At 36.2% G+C, this 21,451-nt stretch overlaps 1 protein-coding gene across 1 annotated transcript; it reads left to right on the plus strand.

The window, feature by feature from the left end:
• Positions 1-11,543: 11,543 nt before the first annotated feature.
• Positions 11,544-20,953, plus strand: LOC108223876 (1,4-alpha-glucan-branching enzyme 3, chloroplastic/amyloplastic). The gene is made up of 21 exons (XM_017398329.2): positions 11,544-11,920; positions 11,996-12,067; positions 12,222-12,286; positions 12,824-13,510; positions 13,911-14,083; positions 14,227-14,316; positions 14,749-14,824; positions 14,943-15,050; positions 16,234-16,324; positions 16,457-16,558; positions 17,502-17,604; positions 17,892-18,029; positions 18,124-18,195; positions 18,456-18,560; positions 18,841-18,918; positions 18,998-19,105; positions 19,544-19,624; positions 19,866-19,970; positions 20,047-20,132; positions 20,246-20,300; positions 20,380-20,953. The coding sequence occupies exons 1-21, from the start codon at positions 11,643-11,645 to the stop codon at positions 20,410-20,412; spliced, it is 2,706 nt and encodes a 901-aa protein (XP_017253818.1). The 5' UTR covers positions 11,544-11,642; the 3' UTR covers positions 20,413-20,953.
• The last annotated feature ends 498 nt before the right edge of the window (positions 20,954-21,451 follow it).

Consider the following 21,451-nt stretch of genomic DNA (forward strand, 5'->3'; position numbering starts at 1 on the left):
TTCGTCCGGACCCAGTTATGATTGGGGACCATAGAACTCTTTCCATTTGTGATTGCAGGTTACATATATTCCATATGATTTTTGGTGCACTCTGTTTGCTGAGTAGCTGAAATCATATGAATCACCAAAAGTACCCTGTTAGCAAATGTGATCATGTGAGCAGTTCCGCCAATAATCTTTGAAAGATGACAACAAAGATTCTCTTGCGGGACATGCCTGTTTTCCTGGAATGTCATCATGGAAGCATATCTTTCTTGGAAGAGTCAAAGCACACAAATTCCTAGTATCAGACTGTTCTCTAACAAATGACAGTATGTTAGTTCATGGAATAAGTGTTTTATCTCAAATCAGGAAGGATGTGAGTTTTGCTCGTAGCTAATATAGAACTTCTACTGAAGATGGAGTGAGCTGTTTTGATAGTGAAGCCTCATCAGATGAGTATTAGCTATGGCACTTGAAGCTCTCAAACTTGTATGTCAAAACAAGGAGCTCTTTTTATTAGTAAGAAGAGATTTGGTGAGAGGACTACCTCATCTGGAATTCATTATGGATGAAGATTATGAGGTATGTCAATAGGGAAGTCGAAGGAGCATCGCATAGAAGCAAAGATATGATCAATATTACTGAGCCGCTTCAGATGATACGTATGGATTTCTACGGATCAGTTAATGTTATATCTACAACAAAGCCTGATATCTTTTTGCGATGATCATTGACTACTCTAGATTCTTTCGTGTTGTTCGTATGTGTTCGAAGGACGAGACGTCACAAATGAAGGTTGATCAAGATGAACCCTGATCATTGATAAATCCAGAAAGACACCATTCTTGCCAGTGGCCAATCAGAAGCAAACACTAACTCTTGGTATGTGTTTGGAGGAAAATGCCTCTTTGAAAGTCTTGCATTTGAAGATCAAAGAATACTTTCCTCGGCTACTCTATGGAGTCTACAGTCTACAGGGTGATTGTGATTAATCAACAGAAGGTGATTGTAAGTCTGGACAGGACATTGAACGACACTTTGCTCCAAGCTGTTAAAGGTGATATTATTGGTATAATAATGATTCAGATCCAAGCAGAATCTCTTTGCAAGGATAAGGATTATTAAGGAAATCCCAGCAACAGCTTAGGGGGAGCATTTCGTGGATCCACTAGTCAAACTCAACACCACATTGAAGATGAATAGAACATATGAAGAATGTATCTGCTTCGACAAAGGGTTTGAAGTCAATATCATTCTCGGGTTCTAGTTCTTATATGTTCCTAATGGTGAAGTGAAGACTGGGAGAGCTATTGTGAAAGGATGTTATTTCTTTGAGTTTCAATCTGAAGTGAAACTTGGGAAGATTTAGAAGCTCTTAAAGGGATCCAGATTGAGTGATTGCACAGCAAGATGATCTCAATCAGTTTGAAAGCAGATTGTGCGGAGTCTGATACCCTGACCTAATGACAATTCGGTACCTAGTACTTGTCGGGTATTCAGATTCCAACTGGATAATTTTTGCTCTGTTACGAGGGACAAGCCAATTTGGTTGCTTAGAGTAACTTCAAAGAGAAGGTTATGAAGATGATGGAAACAGAATCTTCAAGTTCAGGACTCTACATCTTAGGGGACTCAACGACCTTCATGATTGAACTAAAGCACCATTGACGAGACTCGGGTTCAGGATATTACAGTGAGCTAGAAGATGAAGCTTCATGCAACATTTCAAGGACTTTGCAGTTGCAGATCCAACGGAATTTGTATTCTCATTCTTCACCAGCTCTCTATGAGTTGTTATCCAACACCTGATGATCGTCACAAACATGGTATGACTTCTGACTAGCATATTATTTTAATATCTGTTTGCTAGAATCATATTTGGTATCCAAATTGTTACCTCTCATGATACAAGGCACACACAATACAACTATCTGTGCTGTGATACCATGATTATATTATATGTGGACTAACATCACTTGTGCAAGATAATTGCTAAGTGAATGCAGATTAGTGATATGATGAGTAATTTGTTGGAAAGTTGCAATTCTTTATGGTCTACTAGTTAGCCTAAAGAATGATGGCAATAAGAGGAAGTCAAGGATCTTTTGAATATGCGCATTTTGGAAGATTCTAGACCTGCCAAGACTTAAGCCAACAACCACTGAACTTGATCAGTACAAGAAAGGTACATCAACTGAAATGTCAAGTCTCAGAGGTATTCAACTTATCACTTTACTTAACTGCAAGTAGATCACATACTATATTTTCTATAAGGTGTTACTTCTTTCATGAGCATGTCTATCGTATTTCTGGAATGAATTCATAAGTATTAAATTGTCTATACATAGGACTTGTGAATTTATTTAAAATCCAGTATCTCGTGCTTTGTGCTACTATATATGATTGCCATGATGATATGTTATATGCTTAGATGGTAATAATGTGTTTTAGCATGAGTGTTTGTTATTTCAATTATTTAAATTATGGTGCATGACAATTAAGTAACTTATTTGTTCATGATTTAAATGATTAGAGATGACATGAAGCATGACTTAATTATGTTATTTTTCTTGATCTATACCTCTTCAACAATTGGTATCTAGTAGAGAACTTTGTCATAATGTGGTCGTGATATATCTGTACTTGTGAACATACTTAGGATTATTTTCTAGGTTGAATTCACTTTTATAGGTATAAAATCTGAAGCATGACTTATTTGTTTCTAGACTTGTGACTTGTATCAGTAATTGGTATGTGGTTAGAATCTAGTTAGAATTTAGTCATGATATACTAGTATTCGTGGAGTTACTTAGATTCTCTTTAGGCTGAATCCATTTATATTAGTGTATATATGTGAAGCATAGCTATTTGTGTTAGATATTTGATGATTTATTAATTGGTATTTTATTTCATGTCTAACTGCATATAGGTGTGATACTTTTAGTGTTAGTGATATTTTGCATGCTTATATGTAGATCACTAATATTAATTGTTAATATTTTCTGCGAGGAGTTGTGTGAGTTTACTTGTACTCAATGCTTACATGTATAGGACTTGTAAACTTTTCTTCAACTTTCCCTCGGGCTTGCGAATATCTTTGTATGATTGTCATGATTTTAGTTGTCATATGCTGATCTGATAATTATATGATATTGCGTAGGTAATTATTATTTTATCTTAGTTAAATTGTGATCCATGACAATTATATGCTTATTTGTTTCATGATTGACTTTGATAGAATAATAGAAGCATGATAAATTCATCTTTGAAATATTTAATTGGTATCTCTTTTTTTGATGCTTTATTGATGTTTTATTTGTGAATTGATTGTGATGTATTGGCACTGGTGAAATATTGTTGCATATTTCTTAAAAGCACTGGTGCTAATATATTTTAGGTGTTTAATATTCTGAGTACAAGGGAGACAACATAATCTTTATTCTGTCTCATATTTATGTTCTGGAGTGGTGAGTTTCTTCAAAGAAATTTTCTTATCAATTGATTTCAACAATTGGTATCCACTACTCTATTTCATAAATATTTTTTAGAATATTTTGCATCTATACATGTAGCGTCATAGGACGAGACATTGATTATCTTGTATTTGTGTACTTGGTGATCTTTGTCACTTGCAGCGTCTGTTTTGACGATGTGCTAGTATGAGGCCTTTTCACTAATTAGTGTGGCGAGTGCTTTATACACTGTAGCGCATAAATTTTCTTGTTTCCTTTTTAAAATTGTAGTGAGAAACAAGAGTCTGTGTCTTTTTCAAAAACAAGTTCATTTAAACCTTTTATGCATAGATTCAGACTCTCGTACTCAAACCAGTTTTTAATGGAAAACTTCGATTCTTTCATCGGTTTTGATTGTCATTCTTTATGAAAATCATTTTACAGTCACAACTGATTCATTTTTCTCAAAAGATTAAATGCAATTGCTTTCATTCAAAATCAAAGATTTTCTAAAGTGCATTTATATCTCATTCTGTTCTTCGGAACTTAATCAGCCTCTTGGCTTTCCTAGATAGTCATAAGGTTGAAAACCAACAATCTTTATCCCAGACTATAAAACCAAATTCAGAACACATCCCAACTTTTCCCCTGGAGTAATAAGGAACTTTTTAGACTAGAGGTCAATGAGGGAGAAACTGTACTCGTTACAGCAAATAAGGATGTGAGGGATATAGTGTACCCACAGCTCTACCTCTCAAGAAGAAAAGGTGTTTTCAAACTTGAGGTAACTGTTGCTCATCTGTATTCTCCCAAAAGAATATAGAGCTGAAAAGGCAATAAAACAGTCTCTGGAATCATTCTCTCAACAGGATGAGTCCATTGAAATTCGCTCGTCAGCCAGAGCATCTTGTATTGAGTCAAGCACATTATCAGTATTCACTCTGATGAAGAGCCTAAACAAAAATCATATGGACACAATACAAGAAAGTGTACAGTAAGGTTAAAGGTTTTGTTCCAGAAGCAACTTCTTCATTTACCATTTTACGGTAAATAAGATGGTTGATGCCTTTACAGGTGTAAGGAGGAAACGAGGATCTCAATTGCCAAATCTTCAGGATTCTCGTCTCCCTCCCCGGATAAGAACAGATCTGGATCCAATCGGAATGGATTTCCTATTTATAGGAGATCGGCAACTCTCTGACTATGAGTCAATTTATTGATGAGTCAGTTGAGGATTGGGGATTTACGAAACACCATTGCACCGCCAGTGACCTCTCTTGAAGGGGCTATGGTGATTTTCTCATGCAGGTACAGAAGACCATACTTTGAGTGCTGAGAGAAACACTATGAGCCAAACACTGAGAGCTAAACACTTGGTGCGATTCTGAGAAGAACCAGTGAGATATCAGAATGAGAAATATGTGAGCATGAGTGAGTGCAAACACATAGGATTTTGAGAAGAGTGAAACACTTGTGAGGTACATATAATAATAATTGGTATTGAAAGCTCACAAGTTGTTGAAAGAATTGACGGAAGCAACTACGGTTCATTCCATTTCACGTTGTGAACTTATGGTTGATGATTCTCTTGAATCAAGTGTCTTCACAGACATTGAGGAGGACTTAGGCCTTTGCCATAATTAAGCCTTTGTCTAACCTCCCAGAGCAAACAACTCTGGATCCTTAATTGGATAAGCCACTTAGTGGTTGGCAACTTGTGGACCATGATTCGGATTTATCTGATGAGTCTACAGGGACTGGGAATTATGAACTCCCATTGCACCACCGGTGACCCCCTTTAAGGGTGGCTAAGGTGATTTTCTTGCGGGTACTCAGCATTTTGGAAGCTCAGTATTTGTGTGGTGGGATACACTTACAGAACTCGTGAGTGACACCCTTACCCAAAAACCGAGAGAAAATTGAGTGTTGAGTGATACACCTGCAGAACATTTTAGTGAGACACCTACTAATTACCAAATTTATACGTAAAGACAAAGTGGATGTTGTTACTGGAATGTCAGTTTTACTCATTACTTTTCCGTTTGGAACCTATTCTTTCAGCATAGGGACCAACCCAATCAAAGTAAACCCTTCTTCTGAGCTCTTTCTTCGACCCCAGCTTTAGCGTTGTTTAGTTCTCTACGGGGATATTATCTTTTGGTACAGGATGTATTGGACACGTTCCTTGACCATATTTGATACCACATATCCTCGGAGGATTCCACAACTAAGGGGGAGAATATATTTAGGGGGAGAATATATGAAAGGGGGAAGAAAAAGTAAGTTAGCTTTCTTCTGCTGTCTACAACTAAGGGGGAGTAAACTACTCTTTAGTGGTTTACTACTGAGGGAGATTCATCTTTCAACTAAGGAGGAGGATTGATCTTTCATCAAAGGAAGATAGCTACTTATAACTGAGGGGAACCTGATCAAGGTAACGGGAGGAGATGTATAAGGTGATACATCTATTCTTCAGTAAGTGGTAGACAGGAACTTATTTATTACCACTGAAGAATTCAATGAAGCTGCTGATTGTTCTTTGCATAATGGAATGTTTTGAATTCTCTTCAAGACAGACTATGAGGATTATCTGGCAGGTAAGCAAGAACCAGAGAAATAAAGGTGATATGCACATTTGTTATTTCTGTTCATGAAATCTGGAAATGTACTATATGATCCAGAAACTTTGTAGCATTATTTATTAGTCCAGGACTTTACTTTTTCTAGTGTTAGTTGAGTTATCCTCCAGAGGATTTGCTTGTTATGATTAACAAACAAATAGGGGAGATTGTAAGTCTAAATGTAAAGACAACCCTATCTGTTACATAGGGATGATAACTCAACAATAGAACATGACAAGTAAATAACACTACGCCTGCACCGGAATCGGAAGATACGAAGACAAAGGTTGAAGAAGCCATCTACAGTCTTGAAGGAATAAGTTCACTGGAAGAAGTTCATTAATATGTTCATGCCTCAGTGAAGAATAAAGATTGAAGTATTCAAGATTGTGGAAGCAATGAAGATGTTGTCCAAGTACTCGAAAGATTTCAGTGCAACCCCTGAAGCAAGATATTTCTATATATCTTGGTTGGTTATTTATAATCAACAAACTGAAGCATAAACTAACCCGGAACCGACTGATCAATGTTTGCTGACAAAGACGGTACAATGTTTAACTTCAGTGTTAGTCGCTTGTGAACCAGACCAGTGCACTAAGCGTCAGCACGTACGGAGCTTTGCAAAGTATTTATCGATCGAAGAATTGATCCAGTCATATCAAGTCATTTGTTCCAAAGCCAAGTCAAGCCAAATGCCAGCTATGCTAAAGCTTATCGCTCAAATGCCATATGTCAAAGCTTCCACAGAAAGTCATATCAGGAAGTGACATTTTATATATGTGTGCACTTATATATTTGTATATGTACAAATATAATTATATATGTATATATGTATATTTAATTAAATATAATATATATAATATATATGTATATATGTTTTTTTTAAACATATGTATATGTATATTTATATGTATATATATATTTAAATAAATATATATGTATATAGTATATATATTTATATTTTACATAAATATTTATATATTTAAGTGTATATATATATATTATATTATGTGCATAAATATGTGTATATTTATATCTATAGATAATTATATATATATCCCTATATATATTTATATTTATATTTACATATAATTTTATGTATATTATATATATTTAAATATATGAGAATATATTTAAATATATGTATATATAGATATTACTATATGTTTATATATATATTATTTATATACATTTATATATATATCTTTATTTATACATATATTTATATAATATTATGAATATAATATAAATATATGGATGGAGCAAACTCAAGTCAATCTCAGTCAAAGGAGTGATAACAAGGAAAGCTTTTACTATGTGAGGAGCAACATTTGACCGAAGTCAAAGGCTCTTCCTCACTTTGAAAATACTCTAAGTACCATCTCAAGTGAAGACATGCACTCTTGAGGAGCAAACTTTGACCAAAGTCAAAGTTCGTCCCCAAGTGATGAGAGAGAACAAGGAAGCTATATGAGGAGCAACATTTGACCAAAAGTCAAATGCTCTTCCTCATTTAGAAAATTTTCTAAGTACATCACAATGGAGTATCCACACTCTTGAGGAGCAAACTTTGACCAAGTCAAAGTTCGTCCCCAAGAGATGAGAGAGATCAAGGGAGCATCTTCACTATGGAGCTTGAATTGGACTTAGAATATTTTCTAAGTCACATACATACAACATGGGAGCAACTTCACTTGGAGAGCAAACTGTGGTTCTCACAATTAACAACATCCTTCGGGATGGATGGCCAAGTGCTATGCACAAACTCTCTCAAATATACACACACCCTAGCCTAGTTTTGTACCATAAATATTTGTAGTGGATAGGGCTTGTAATATTTAGAGGAGTGGTCATTGTAGCCAACCTTCGGGTTTGGATTTATAGCACCTTCGAGGTATTTATCAATATACAGATATACCTTGGAAAATATTGTGTGTTGGTATAATATTTTCATATCCTCAGAAACCGACCCAATAAATATCCGGAACACGAAACCCATTACAGGACTGCAATTTATTTATCCGCAAGATTCGAAAGAATTTTAAATTGTAGTGAGTATCGTATTCAACCCCCCCTTCTACGATACTTTGGACCTAACACCTCCAGTAGCTCAAGATAAGGATCAAGGATCATATCCTATCTCTGACCCAAACACCTACTTCTACTAGGTCTCTAACACCAGGGATCTTACTTCTAATCATTCTCTAACTCTGAGACATCTATATAAAGGGCTCTACCATGATATGGGTCTGAAATTGGCCTTAGAAATTATTGGGTTATTTTGAGTCCGGGTGTGATGAAAGGCCTGAGTATAAGGCCCGGGTTATGGGTTTATCACCCAGAATTCGTAGCTAGAAAATTGAGGTTATAAAAAGCCCGATGGGCATCCATGTTTGAAAAACGTGGGCTACCCAATCTCAAGGCACGAGCCCCCAGCCCGGCCAAGGCATAAAACTCGAATCCTAGTCCTACTAGGAATCTGAATGATGAGTCCAGGACTCCAAGAGTCCTACAAGAACTCTGACTTTCGGAGATAACTATCTAGAGTCCTAGATAACCTCCAGCAGCTCGAAATAAGGATCAAGGATCAATCATATCCTATCTCTGACCCAAACACCTACTTCTACCTGGACTCTAACACCAGGGATCCTACTTCTAGTCAGTCTCTAACCCTGAGACATCTATATAAAGGGCTCTACCTCTCCAAACTAGAACTACGTTTTTGACTTGATTCTTCACCCGGCTGAAGATACGTAGGCATCTCAACCCCGAGAACAGTCAAAAAAGCACGAAGCTCACCCCTTTATTTTTGATCCATAACATTTGGCTCCTTCTGTGGAAAGAAGACAACAACCATGGTATCCACCAGATTTCGCTCAGAAGTTCATGCTCCTTCAACCGGAGACAACACCGCAACCCAAAATCCACCCTTTTCTCAGGTCACCGCTGGAACCTCAAATCCCATCACCACCACACCACCAGTTACGTTGACCCTTGCTTGCAGTGGCACAACCTCCACTGCTCAAACTTCAGTTCCTTTGATTTTCGGCACGGTGCCCCCTATGACTAGTGTTGTGGCAACAACAATCGATTTTGGGACTCATTACTCACCAGTCGTGATGACCACAAGAGGACCGATAGATGAGTATGTAGTTTATACGGACGACTCTTCTGAAGATTCAGAGAGGAACTATGATATTCCCCCACGAAGAAGGAGACACGGAAACTAGAGCCGACGCTCCCAGCACAACTCTAGGCAGAGCAACTGCCGGAGCCTCGACCATGGACAGAGAACCCTCAAAACTCAGGTATAAATAGATTTCACTTGTTGTCTGTAAGTGATCTTGATAACCCAATCCCCCCATTCACCGAGGAGATCATGGCAACAAGGATTTATCGGAAGTTCAAATTGCCCACTATTAAGGCCTATGATGGAACTGGTGACCCCGCAAATCATGTACGAACCTTCATGAATGCATTGATGCTGCAACCAGTCACGGAGGCCATCAAGTGTCGAGCCTTTCCCCAAACCTGGAGCGGGATGGTACAACACTGGTATAGTCGACTACCCCTAACTCTATATCCTTATTTGGTGATCTGAACCGAGCCATCATAGGCCAGTTTATTGGGAGTAAGACCCACGCTAAGAGTTCAGCCTCGTAGATGAACCTTCACCAAGGCAGGAACGAATCCCTTCGAGACTATATGAATAGGTTCACCAAGGAGGGGCTCAAGGTCCCAGATTTAGACCATAAAGTAGCAATGATTATGTTATTTTACACTAACTATAAGAAAGATTGTCGAAGGGGGGGGGTTGAATACAATCTTTTAAAAACTTAAAAGATTCAAGAACAAATAACACTTATAATAATAGACTGGAAAAACACCAAGTATTAAAAATACGGGTGGATTGAATGATCCACCTGTGAGATTTTATATAGAAGAATCTGTGGGTTGCGGTGTTGTCTCCGGTTGAAGGAGCATGAACTTCTGAGCTAAATCTGGTGGATACCATGGTTGTTGTATTCTTTCCACAGACGGTGCCAAATGTTATGGATCAAAAATCGAGGGGTGAGCTTCGTGCTTTTTTGACTATTCTCGGGGTCGAGATGCCTACGTATCTTCAGCCCGGTGAAGAATCAAGTCAAAAATGTAGTTCTAGTTTGGAGGGGTAGAGCCCTTTATATAGATGTCTCAGGGTTAGAGACTGAGTAGAAGCAGGATCCCTGGTGTTAGAGTCCTGGTAGAATTAGGTGTTTGGGTCAGAGATAGGATAAGACTGATCCCTAATCCTTATTTCGAGCTGCTAGAGGTTATCTAGTACTCTAGATAGTTATCTCAGAAAGTCAGAGTTCTTGCAGGACTCTTGGAGTCCTGGACTCATCAGTGAGACTCCTAGTAGGACTAGGATTCGAGTTTTGGGCCCTGGCCGGGCTGGGGGCTCGTGCCTTGAGATTGGGCAGCCCACGTTTCTCAAACATGGATGCCCATCGGGCTTTTTATAAACTCAATTTGCTAGCTACGAATTTTGGGTCATAAACCCATAATCAGGCCTTTCTTCACACCCGGGCTCAAAATAACCCAATAATTTTTAGGGCCAATTTCAGACCCATATCAACTCCGTTGAAACCATAGATCGGCATGTTAGATGGTGTCAACTGTGAATTAGCATACCCATCTTTTGATAAGCATCATAGAAGAGGATGTCTATAGAAACTCCATTATCTACAAGAACTCTCTTAATAGATGAGTTTCCTATAACGGGAGTTATGACCAACGGATCGTCAAGGGGGAACTTCACCCCTTCCAGATCAGAATCATCAAAGGTTAACACAACCTCGGTCTTGGCCCTCTTCGGGCGTTCTCCAACAATACACATCACTTTTCTAGCATAAGCCTTCCGTGAGTTACTAGACATGCCTCCAGCAGTCGAACCTCCAGTGATTATTTTGATCATAAGCCTTCGAGGCTCGGTTTTCCTATCACGATCATCATTGTCCCTGTTGCGACTATCATTGTCTCGGGATTCCTATTTTCGTCCTTGGTATACCTGGATAACTTGAAAGATATTATTAGAATTTCTAAAACATGTTTCTATTTTAAGTTAAAATAGTAGTTTAAATAATAATAATAAATTGAACTAACAAAATTCACATTTTTTCTAAATCAGATGCACGAAAAATATGATAATTACATATGAAAGACAAATGTAAGTTTTTAATTAGTTATAATTTAGTTAATAAAAAAAGAAGTCTCCTGCTCTTCACATTAATATCTTTAATTATCATTCAAAATGTCATATAATTGATATTAAGTTATTTTATAACAAATTCTATATCAAATTAAAAATGATATAACATTACTCTGGCATATTGTAATTGTCATATCCTATAAATTATAATTTATAATTTAATTGGTGGAATAAAAATTACATTTTCACTTGAATTTGGGAAAACTGGAATCCACCTTATTTCATTTGAGAAATTGAAAAAGTTGAAATAGGAAAAAGAGCACAGTACCCGCCTCCTGCCTCTCTTCTTATCTGTAAGAAAACCCCTGTTAGTGTTTCCTAAAACCCTGAGCTACAATGAACACTCCCACACTAGAAACTCGTCATTTCATAAATGATTTCGGCCAAACTACATTCTTACGCAACTACAAGCCAAGCAATAAGAAACATAGTCCCCCTCCCTTTGTTGGTTTCACTCGCAAGAAATACTACTGGAGGTGTGCAGGCAGTAAGTCACCACGACAACCTAGGCCAAAGAAATCAGAGCCTGATGATAGTAAAGGGGTTGACCCAGTTGGTTTCCTTGCTAAATTTAACATTTCAGACAAACCCTTTGCTCAATTCCTCCGAGAAAGGTATTTAAATATTCATTCGCACATTTCAGCAAATACTTAGTATTGTGCTTTTTAATGATTTGTTACTTTTGACAGGCATAAGTTGTTGAAGGATTTAAAAGATGAAATTCTCAAACGCCACATGAATTTAAGTGAGATGGTTACTGGGTTAGTCTTACCTTGACTATGTTTATTACATTGTGGATGTTATATCATTGCTTATACTGTTTGTGCCAACTTACCCGGCTGAATTCTAGTGTCATTACTGGTTTAAGTTATATCATGTCAACTTTTATATTTTATTTCCCCTTCCCATGTTTAGATATCAGATATTGGGAATGCACCGGAATGTTCATCATCGGGTGGATTTTATGGAATGGGCTCCAGGTTTGGCTTAGTACTTTACTATAAGATAAATTAAACCAATAAATTAAACTATAAGATGATATGGAAGCCAAGTCTTTGGGGTTTTGAGGGTATCCTGTACATGTCTGACTTCGTTTTCTTTTTCTGCCTGGCCAGATTAAACACGTATGTTGTGTTTAGTTGGGGTGAATGATTCCGGAAGGAATGGAATGAAAAATGAACTATATTATGGACAATTGTTAACAAATTTCATTCCTTCCTCCATTCCATTCCTTACATTATGTGCTAAAGATCATACCTTCAATTTGAAATGGAATGCTCCATTCTCTCCTACCCCCAATTTCTTCTCAAATCTCAACATAGCAATTTTGCCTCACTTACATTTATTCCAAAACTTCCCTCCTATCTCTATTAGTTCCAAATAATTTTACTCATTCCATTCCATTCACTCCAACCAAACACAACATTAGGTATATAATTAATATTTAATTATGTGATTTAAGCAATTTTCTGCAAGAAAGTTTCCTTTATTTGTGTATCAAATGTGCATGATACCAGGTGCTCGGTACTGTGCCATTGTCGGTGATTTTAATGAGTGGTCGCCAACAGAGAATTCTGCAAGAGAGGGTCATTTTGGGCATGATGATTATGGATATTGGTTTATCATTCTTGAAGATAAATTAAGGGAAGGAGAAGAACCTGATGAAGTGTACTTTCAACAGTACAACTATATAGATGACTATGATAAAGGTGACAGTGGAGTTACTGTTGAAGAATTATTCAAGAAAGCAAATGATGAATATTGGGAACCTGGAGAGGATCGATTTGTAAATTCACGTTATGAAGTGGCATCTAAGCTATATGAGCAAATATTTGGGCCAAATGGGCCACAAACAGAAGAAGAAATGAAGGAATTGGAAGACATACCTGATGCTCAAACAAGATATAATACGTGGAAAGAGGAGCACAAAGATGATCTACCAAGTGATTTACCATCATATGATGTGATAGACAGTGGAAAAGAATATGACATTTTTAATATTGTGGATGATCCTGTTTCGCGAGAAAAGTTTCGTAATAAAAAGCCCCCTCTTCCATACTGGTTAGAGTCTCGCAAAGGAAGAAAGGCATGGTTGAAGAAGTATATACCTGGTATTCCTCATGGCAGCAAATACAGAGTGTATTTTAACACCCCTAGTGGACCTATTGAAAGGGTTCCTGCTTGGGCTACTTACGTGCTTCCAGGTAACATTAAGAGCTAATAATGCTTTATTAGTCATTTAACATAATATATTTTATGAATCTCACTGATAGTATCGTACCTGTTATTAGTAAGGGATTTTTTCCTCGAACATCTTTTAATTTCATATTAGTGTTTTGTAGAAGAAGCAGTGTTAGTTTCGGTTTAACCATGTAAATTGAAAAAGCTACGTTAACCCTGACAAAAAAAAATGAAATAAAGAAAAAGCCACTTTTCCTTTGTTTAATAGTCAATTTACAAGCCAGGAGAAGGTCTTTACCTAAACGTTGACTTATGAGTGAATGTGAATCCTTATAAATTAACTTCGAAATCCAACTGTTCATATAAATTGTTTAGAAGACTTCTATTGTATTTATAGCACTGCATATTGGTGTCTATATACAGATGCAGATGGAAACCAAGCGTATGCAGTCCACTGGGAACCGTCTCCTGAGTGTGCATATAGTTGGAAACACGAACATCCCAAAGCACCAAAAGCTTTGCGTATCTACGAGTGTCATGTCGGAATTAGTGGGCAGGAGCCAAAAGTTGCCTCTTTCAATGATTTTATTGAGGATGTAATTGGCTGTTACCTTCTGTTTTGTCCATCTGTTGAGCTGTAGATTTGTTGTTTTTGCCAGCGCCTACTTACTTTTTGTGCCCTTTATTATTGCCATATTGAGTGGAAAAAGTTTCAGGTCATACTTTGTTTTGATTGTAGGTCCTCCCCCACATTAAAGAAGCTGGATACAATGCAATTCAGTTGTTTGGAGTTGTTGAGCACAAAGATTATTTTACTCTTGGATACAGGGTGATTTGGATTACAAGATGTTTCTTTCTTTACTTTGTTCATGGATTTAGTGTAATAAATCACACACTTTACAACATTCGCTCTGAACAACAGTTAGTTGTTATATTTCCTTTTGGAGATATAATTTTTTATATGAAAAGTGTTTGCCATCGAGTTTCAGACAGGAAACCCTTCTGCATAAACTTTTTATCTCTTAAAACAGTCAAATGTAGCTTCTATGATAGCTTTAACTAATATTCTTCTAAAAGCACGTATATTGATCACTTGATCATGTATGTATGGTTTATTTAGCAGTTCCTAAATTCAATATTTATTCAAAACTATAATGTCCACAGTCACACTGACTGCCAAGTATTTTCCTCAGTGTGAACAATTCTTTGTATATGTGATATTAAATTAATTTAATATATAATAATTCTACTGCTACTTCAGGTGACAAATTTATATGCTGTTAGCAGCCGCTATGGCACACCTGACGACTTCAAGCATTTGGTGGATGAAGCACATGGTTATTCTTTCTTAGTCATATTCTTATTTGAATAGAATTTTAATGATTCTCATTTCTCATATACAACTTTGTGATGTATTGCATCAAGGTGGATTTGCTTAGTTAGTTCTTTTTGCAGGTCTTGGACTGCTTGTATTTCTAGACATTGTTCATTCGTACTCCGCTGCTGACGAGATGGTTGGATTGTCCCTGTTTGATGGTTCAAATGACTGCTACTTTCATACTGGTAACTGCCTTCAGATTTCAGATGTAGATTTCACTGTCTTTAAGTCTAAGTTTTCAGTAGCGCCATGTTTTCTCAAGTCATACACCAAACTAATTTCACTCAGTTCTCTTAGAAGGACTTTCTAAATGTAAACTATGATGTTTCCACCTTCTCTGGTGTGTTACAAATTCCAAGTCCAAGGGGGTGTGAGCCTATAAGGTTCTTATCAACTGTGTTTGACCACATAGTTAATTCACGTAGATTGAGCACAAGTTTTGTAGATAATTAATGTATAATTCATTAAGAGGGTAATATTGTGTCTTTATTCCGATAATTTAGTCTGAAAAACAAATTATGAGATGCAATGTAACTTTCCCCCATGTTTATAGTTTGTGCTTCTCGACATACTTTAAATATCTGAACTATAAATACTTTTCACTCTTGTGGAGAAGATATGTTATGGAATTACAGAACCATTGTAAGTCTGTAACATAATGACACTGGCTTTTGTTAATGAAATCAGGAATGGGCGATTAAGGATGCAAAGTTTCTTAACTGGAGGTGTTTTTTTGTCAAAGTTATTAAGTAGTTGTGATTCTAGACGTACTAATTCTGCAGGTTACATATACTTCATATCTACTTGGTAAGAAGAATTGAACAAAAATATTGTATGTTTTATACATCAACCAATTCTAGTTATTTGTAGTAACATGATGAAAATAGTTCTTCATGAAAATATTGGGGTTGGTTTTTTTTTTGGGGGGGGGGGGGGGGGGGTGTCTGAGGTTGGATGCAGATGTTTTCGTTTTCGCTGGGGGTGTTTTTGTCTTGGTACATTTTAGTATATTATTTGTTTAAAAAAATTTGCAACTCTATAATATAGAAAGGCTGAAGGCTGACCTCTGTCTGACTTGAGTGTGTAGCCTAGAAGGCACCCTTAATGTGCAACATGTTCTTTTCTACCCTTCATTATACATTACTGTATCTTAAGTTCTTAGCTTCCTTTGCAGATTCGTAATTAAAGCCAGAAACTAACTTTTCTGTTTCTGTATTTCTTAATATGCTATCCCTTGTATTTCTGTAGCTGTAAATTTAAGAGGATTGAACAATTTTCATGATAGGCTATTGTGATTGAGCTTATTTTGTTTCCTTACTCAGAGGATTGTTTACTTTGGTCTTACTTTAAAAAGTCATTCATTCATAGGTAAACGAGGCTATCACAAATACTGGGGAACGAGAATGTTTAAATATGGAGACCTCGAAGTGCTTCATTTTCTACTCTCAAATCTTAATTGGTACATGAAGCTCTTTAATTTCTGAAATTTGTGTATAACTACATACTTTTTTTCCCCATTTTCTTCCTAATCACATTTGCTATCTAACTTTCACTATTTTTGCTTATATATCTGTTTTGGTGTTGATAACAGGTGGGTAGAGGAATACCATATAGATGGATTTCATTTTCACTCCCTGCCCTCAATGATGTACAGTCACAATGGTTTTGCTTCGTTTACTGGTGATATGGAGGAGTAAGAATATGTGACCTAAAATATTGTTATCATGTGTGCAATGCTTTAAGCTTTGTGGCTTGTTTGACTGCAAGCCATATGTTTCTCCTCCTTTATATGGTGAAAACCTGGACATTTTATTTCGAAGAATGGACGAGATGCTTGTCCCAATTATTAATGCAACCCTTTACTTCAGACAAATTGCACTTTATTATCTACGGTCTTTCTAATGTGTGCCCAAGGGCACACAATAAGCACCAACTTTTATGAAATTGGCTTCTTTTGATTGGTAGAATTGGTGTAAATGCCCGGGGGGGGGGGGGGGGGGGGGGGGGGGGGCGGGGGGGCGCTCTATTAACATTTATTATCCATTCACCAATCAAAAGTTAGTATTTTCATGGGAGTTAGGGACTAGTGTGTGCCCATGGGCACACCATAGAAAATTCGTATTATCTATAAATTAGATAATTGCTTAATGCATCTCTCAACAGGTTTCAGCGCCGCATTATGAACCCTTTTGGCCTATTTCAATCTATTTTGACCTATCATTGTGTAAATTGAAAGGGTGAGATAGACTTGATAATTAACTAAAATGTATTGTTATAGGTTCATGTCTATTTTATCCTTTTAATTTAGCATAGTGATAGATCAAAATCGACGAAAATAGGTCAAAAGGGTACAACATGTGACACTAATATATGTTAAGGGATGCGCTGTGCAATTATCTAAAGTTTGGGTAATAAAGTGCAGTTGGTCCAAACCAAAGGGATGCGCTGTTTGATTTTTCACCTCCTCCATTCGGAACGTTTTGCTGAGATTCTGTAAAACTTAACTTAAACTGATTCTAAAGGTAAGTTTTAGTATGATTTTGAGACAGTAGGGTAATCTAGTTATTAGGACATTATCTTATGCTAGACTCTTTGAGTTTGTTTCTTTCTGATTGGGAATTTACCTTTTGTTGTAGGTACTATAATCAATATGTTGACAAGGATGCCTTGCTATACTTGATATTGGCAAATGAGATACTGCATGTTCTTCATCCCAATATAATAACAATTGCGGAAGATGTAAGTAAAGTCCAAGTTTTTTTTTTTTTGGTCAGGGTGCTGATTAGTACTAATGCAATGTCCTTGCCCTATCTATACCATTGAATTCTTACACAATGGTATTAATAAAATCGTGTTGTCTTTTCTGCATTCTTAATTAATAATATGTCTATCTTCATGGAGACCTAAGAATGAAAAGTCTGCACTGTGCAGTCTCTTGCATTTAGTTTCGTATTGTAACATACTATTCGGCTTATTAAAAGATACAATCTGATGACTACTTGCAATGCTTGCACTTATTGGCGCAGGCAACAAACTATCCAGGACTATGTGAGCCAACTTCTCAAGGTGGTTTGGGATTCGATTACTTTGTCAATATTTCAGCATCAGAGATGTGGTTATGGTTTCTCGAGAATGTTCCTGACCATGAATGGAGCATGAGTAAGGTTACAACACATATGCATCAGAAGTTGTGGCATTTGTTCGAATTCATTTAGTTCCATCGAAGTAGACTCTAAATTTCACTTTTTACCCTTGCAGATTGTAAATACTTTAATGGTAAACAAACAAACTGCGAGTAAGATGCTTCAATATGCTGAGAATCACAACCAGGTAAGAGTGTAGATTCATCTGTCAGCATCTAAATTCTGATTCTTCATATCATCATCTAAGTACAATTAAACTGCGCTAAATAAATGCGCTAGGGACCAGAGAATTATATTCATTTATTATGTTAAAAAAATACCGTCTCTATTATGCCAAGACTGGAAAATTTTATTTATTTGACAAGATCTATCGTTTATGTAATATTCATTAATCGAGATTCCCCTGTAGGTACATAAGTACTAAGAGTTTGCATCTTGTTTTTGCAGTCCATATCAGGAGGGCAATCATTTGCAGAAATTTTGTTTGGTCAAAGTATGCAGCAGCCATCTGTATCAAAGGACTTGCTGATAAGGGGTTGTTCGTTGCATAAGGTATGTTTATCAGCATTATTATAAACTTGTCTGTTGCATAAGGTATGTTTATCAGCTTTATTATACATTTGGAAAAGTTGGGTTATCAGCTTAATTTTCAGTTGGATAGTATCTGTTCTTTCTCTATAACAATCAGCACTACTAAAGCTCTCTGTACAGCAGACTTAATTATGAGTAATAAAAAAGATGTGTTTTATTGGACATGGTGAACAAGGTTTTCTTTAAAATGATGTGTGTGCATGTGTATTTTTTTAACTCTTCATTTACCTCTTTAATTTAGATGATCAGGTTAATAACGTGTACGTGTGCTGGTCGTGCTTACCTTAACTTTATGGGTAATGAATTCGGGCACCCTGGTGTAAGCTCTCTTTTCCTCCCACAGTCATCAGATCCAAATAATATTATTTGTCCTGTCACTAAATCTTTTTTTGTGCCAGAGGGTAGAGTTTCCGGTGGCAAGTAACACGTTTTCATTTTCATTTGCTAATCGCCACTGGGATCTGTTGACAAATGGAGTTCATCATCAATTATTTTTATTTGATAAGGTACTAAATTCATTTTTCCAGTGTTAATGACGTTTTTTTTTTGGAGTTACTGAATTGGGTGATTGGAAAAGAAATACTTTCATGTCCTTTATTCATCTCTCTTTCTGATACAGTAAAGATATGTATAGACATGCAGGTTATTGTGGAGGCAAGAAGATCTGTTATCTATACTTTTACTTTGTACCTGTACATATACCAAAAATTAGAAGTCACAATGCTATTTAAACACTTGTTTTCATTATTAGAAATTTGACACCTTTTGAGAACACTTATTTAAGTAGATACTAACTTTCAAGTTCTACCTTTATTTTAAATATAGTTGCAACTTGTAATATGGCTCGTTGTCCAATAGGTCTTTTAACAACTTATTTCCAAGATGTGGTTGGCAGATATTGCGTAATAATTTGAATACAGAATAAAATTTCCTTTTCCAATCAGGACATGATGAAATTGGATGAAAATGAGAGAGTACTTGTAAGAGGTGTCTCTAATATCCACCATGTCGACGACAATACTAAGGTATATATAGTTACGTATTTAATATTCTATAATGTGTACAATGTTGATAAGCATGCTTTTCTGTTGATGCTCTACTGTTGGTGTGGTTTGAGGTCAAAACTTGCGTCACAGGGCAAGCTAAATATGTGACTTCTCCTTACTGGTGGCACTCTGCTTAATTTGCATAACATACACATTATCACCTTATTTAGTAGATCGTGCAGACAAGGATGTTTCTTATTATTTTAATGTTGCATTGCAGGTCATTTCTTACCTGAGAGGCCCGCTTCTTTTCATATTCAACTTCCATCCATCAAATTCATATGAAAAATACAGTGTAGGCGTGGAAGAAGCCGGAGAGTATCAAGTAGGCAAAATGTTCTTCTATCTACCTAAAATTATGTTAAAGATCTAATGCTCAATTTCGTGGACAACTCCCACAGGTTATTCTGAACACGGATGAAAAGTTGTATGGTGGGGAAGGACTGATTGGGCATGACAAATATCTTCAGAAAACTACTAGTAGAAGGTAGGTAACCAGTTTCTTGGGCTTCACTGACATGTCCCTGTATTCTTAGTCACGTCTTGTTGTTTGTTCATGTAATTGTATAATGTCGATTGAGCACTTGTTCTTTTATTCAGACTTGACGGGTTAAGAAACTGCCTGGAAGTATCACTGCCACGAAGAACTGCTCAGGTAATTAAAATATACAACAGAATTGCAGTCACACTTTAGAATGTAGATAAAAGTGCTAATTACAGTTTGATTGGTGCAGGTGTACAAGTTAACAAGAATATTGAGAAAATGAAGGAGTTATTTGTGGTTTTATATTCGGGGAGGGTGCTTACAGCCGATCTAGTTAATTTTGATAACTTATGTTTTTGTCTTTTTCCCAGAACTTGGCTTCGTGCCTGCCATGTTAATAGAATTATCTGGGTGTAAGGTAGTACTACCTCCATCCCAAATTAGATGAGCTAGTTGACTTTGGGCACGTAACTTTAGGTGCATTGACCGTGTACTTCTGAAATATATTTTTTTGTTTTTTCTTTTGTAAATAAAAATTTCATATTTTATTTTTTATTTGCAAAAATAAAATTTTAAAAATAAGTCATGTAGCTATGCGGTCAATGAATCTTAAATTGTGTGCCCAAAGTCAACGAAGTCATCTAATTTGGGATGGAGGGAGTATTATGCAAGTGCATTGTCAAATTAGTGTAATGAGTGTGTTTATTTTTATTTTTGACAGATTAATGGGCTGTATCTGACCTTCATTTTAATACTCCTTATGGTTTAAGAATCATTATTGAATTTCAAAAGATTATATTTGTTATGTACAAATATTATGTGGATGCCTTCTTGTAACCTTTTAGTTACCTAACTATTTAGCTTACTCACCTTTGGCTTTCTCAACTTTTGGCCTTTCAGTTCACTTGTAACTCATGTTATTTGGCCTATATATAAGGAGGTGCTTGTATGATATTTGATAGATGTGAAATAAGAAGTTTAGTCTCTACAATCTCTTTGTTTATTTCTCCGTTATATAACACGTTATCAGCACAAGAGGAAAAGAAGAGTTATAGGTATGTGGCTAGCTATTCTGAAAATTTGTGTATCTGCCTTCAAGCATCTAAAACACTGTAAGCATTTGATATTTGCAGTATTAATATGATAATTTGTGCCTCTATTCGTCGCTAGATTTTATATGCCAGAAACTCCAGTACCATGCATGCATATTAGAACAACTGTTAATTTCTATCGTAGTAATAAGCATATGTAAGGGTCTGACTACTTTACGTGTCTTTAAATATATTTCTTGATTTAGTATGGAGACATGTATTTATGTGCTT

The sequence above is a fragment of the Daucus carota genome, chromosome 5, assembly GCF_001625215.2.
Source record: "Daucus carota subsp. sativus chromosome 5, DH1 v3.0, whole genome shotgun sequence".
In the NCBI taxonomy this organism is placed as follows: Eukaryota; Viridiplantae; Streptophyta; class Magnoliopsida; order Apiales; family Apiaceae; genus Daucus; species Daucus carota.

Coding starts and splice junctions, on each gene's coding strand:
- LOC108223876 (XM_017398329.2), top strand. CDS start 11,643: ATGAACACTCCCACACTAGAAACTCGTCATTTCATAAATGATTTCGGC. Junction 17,605..17,891: donor TAATAACAATTGCGGAAGAT/GTAAGTAAAGTC, acceptor TTATTGGCGCAG/GCAACAAACTATCCAGGACT. Junction 19,625..19,865: donor ATGTCGACGACAATACTAAG/GTATATATAGTT, acceptor GTTGCATTGCAG/GTCATTTCTTACCTGAGAGG.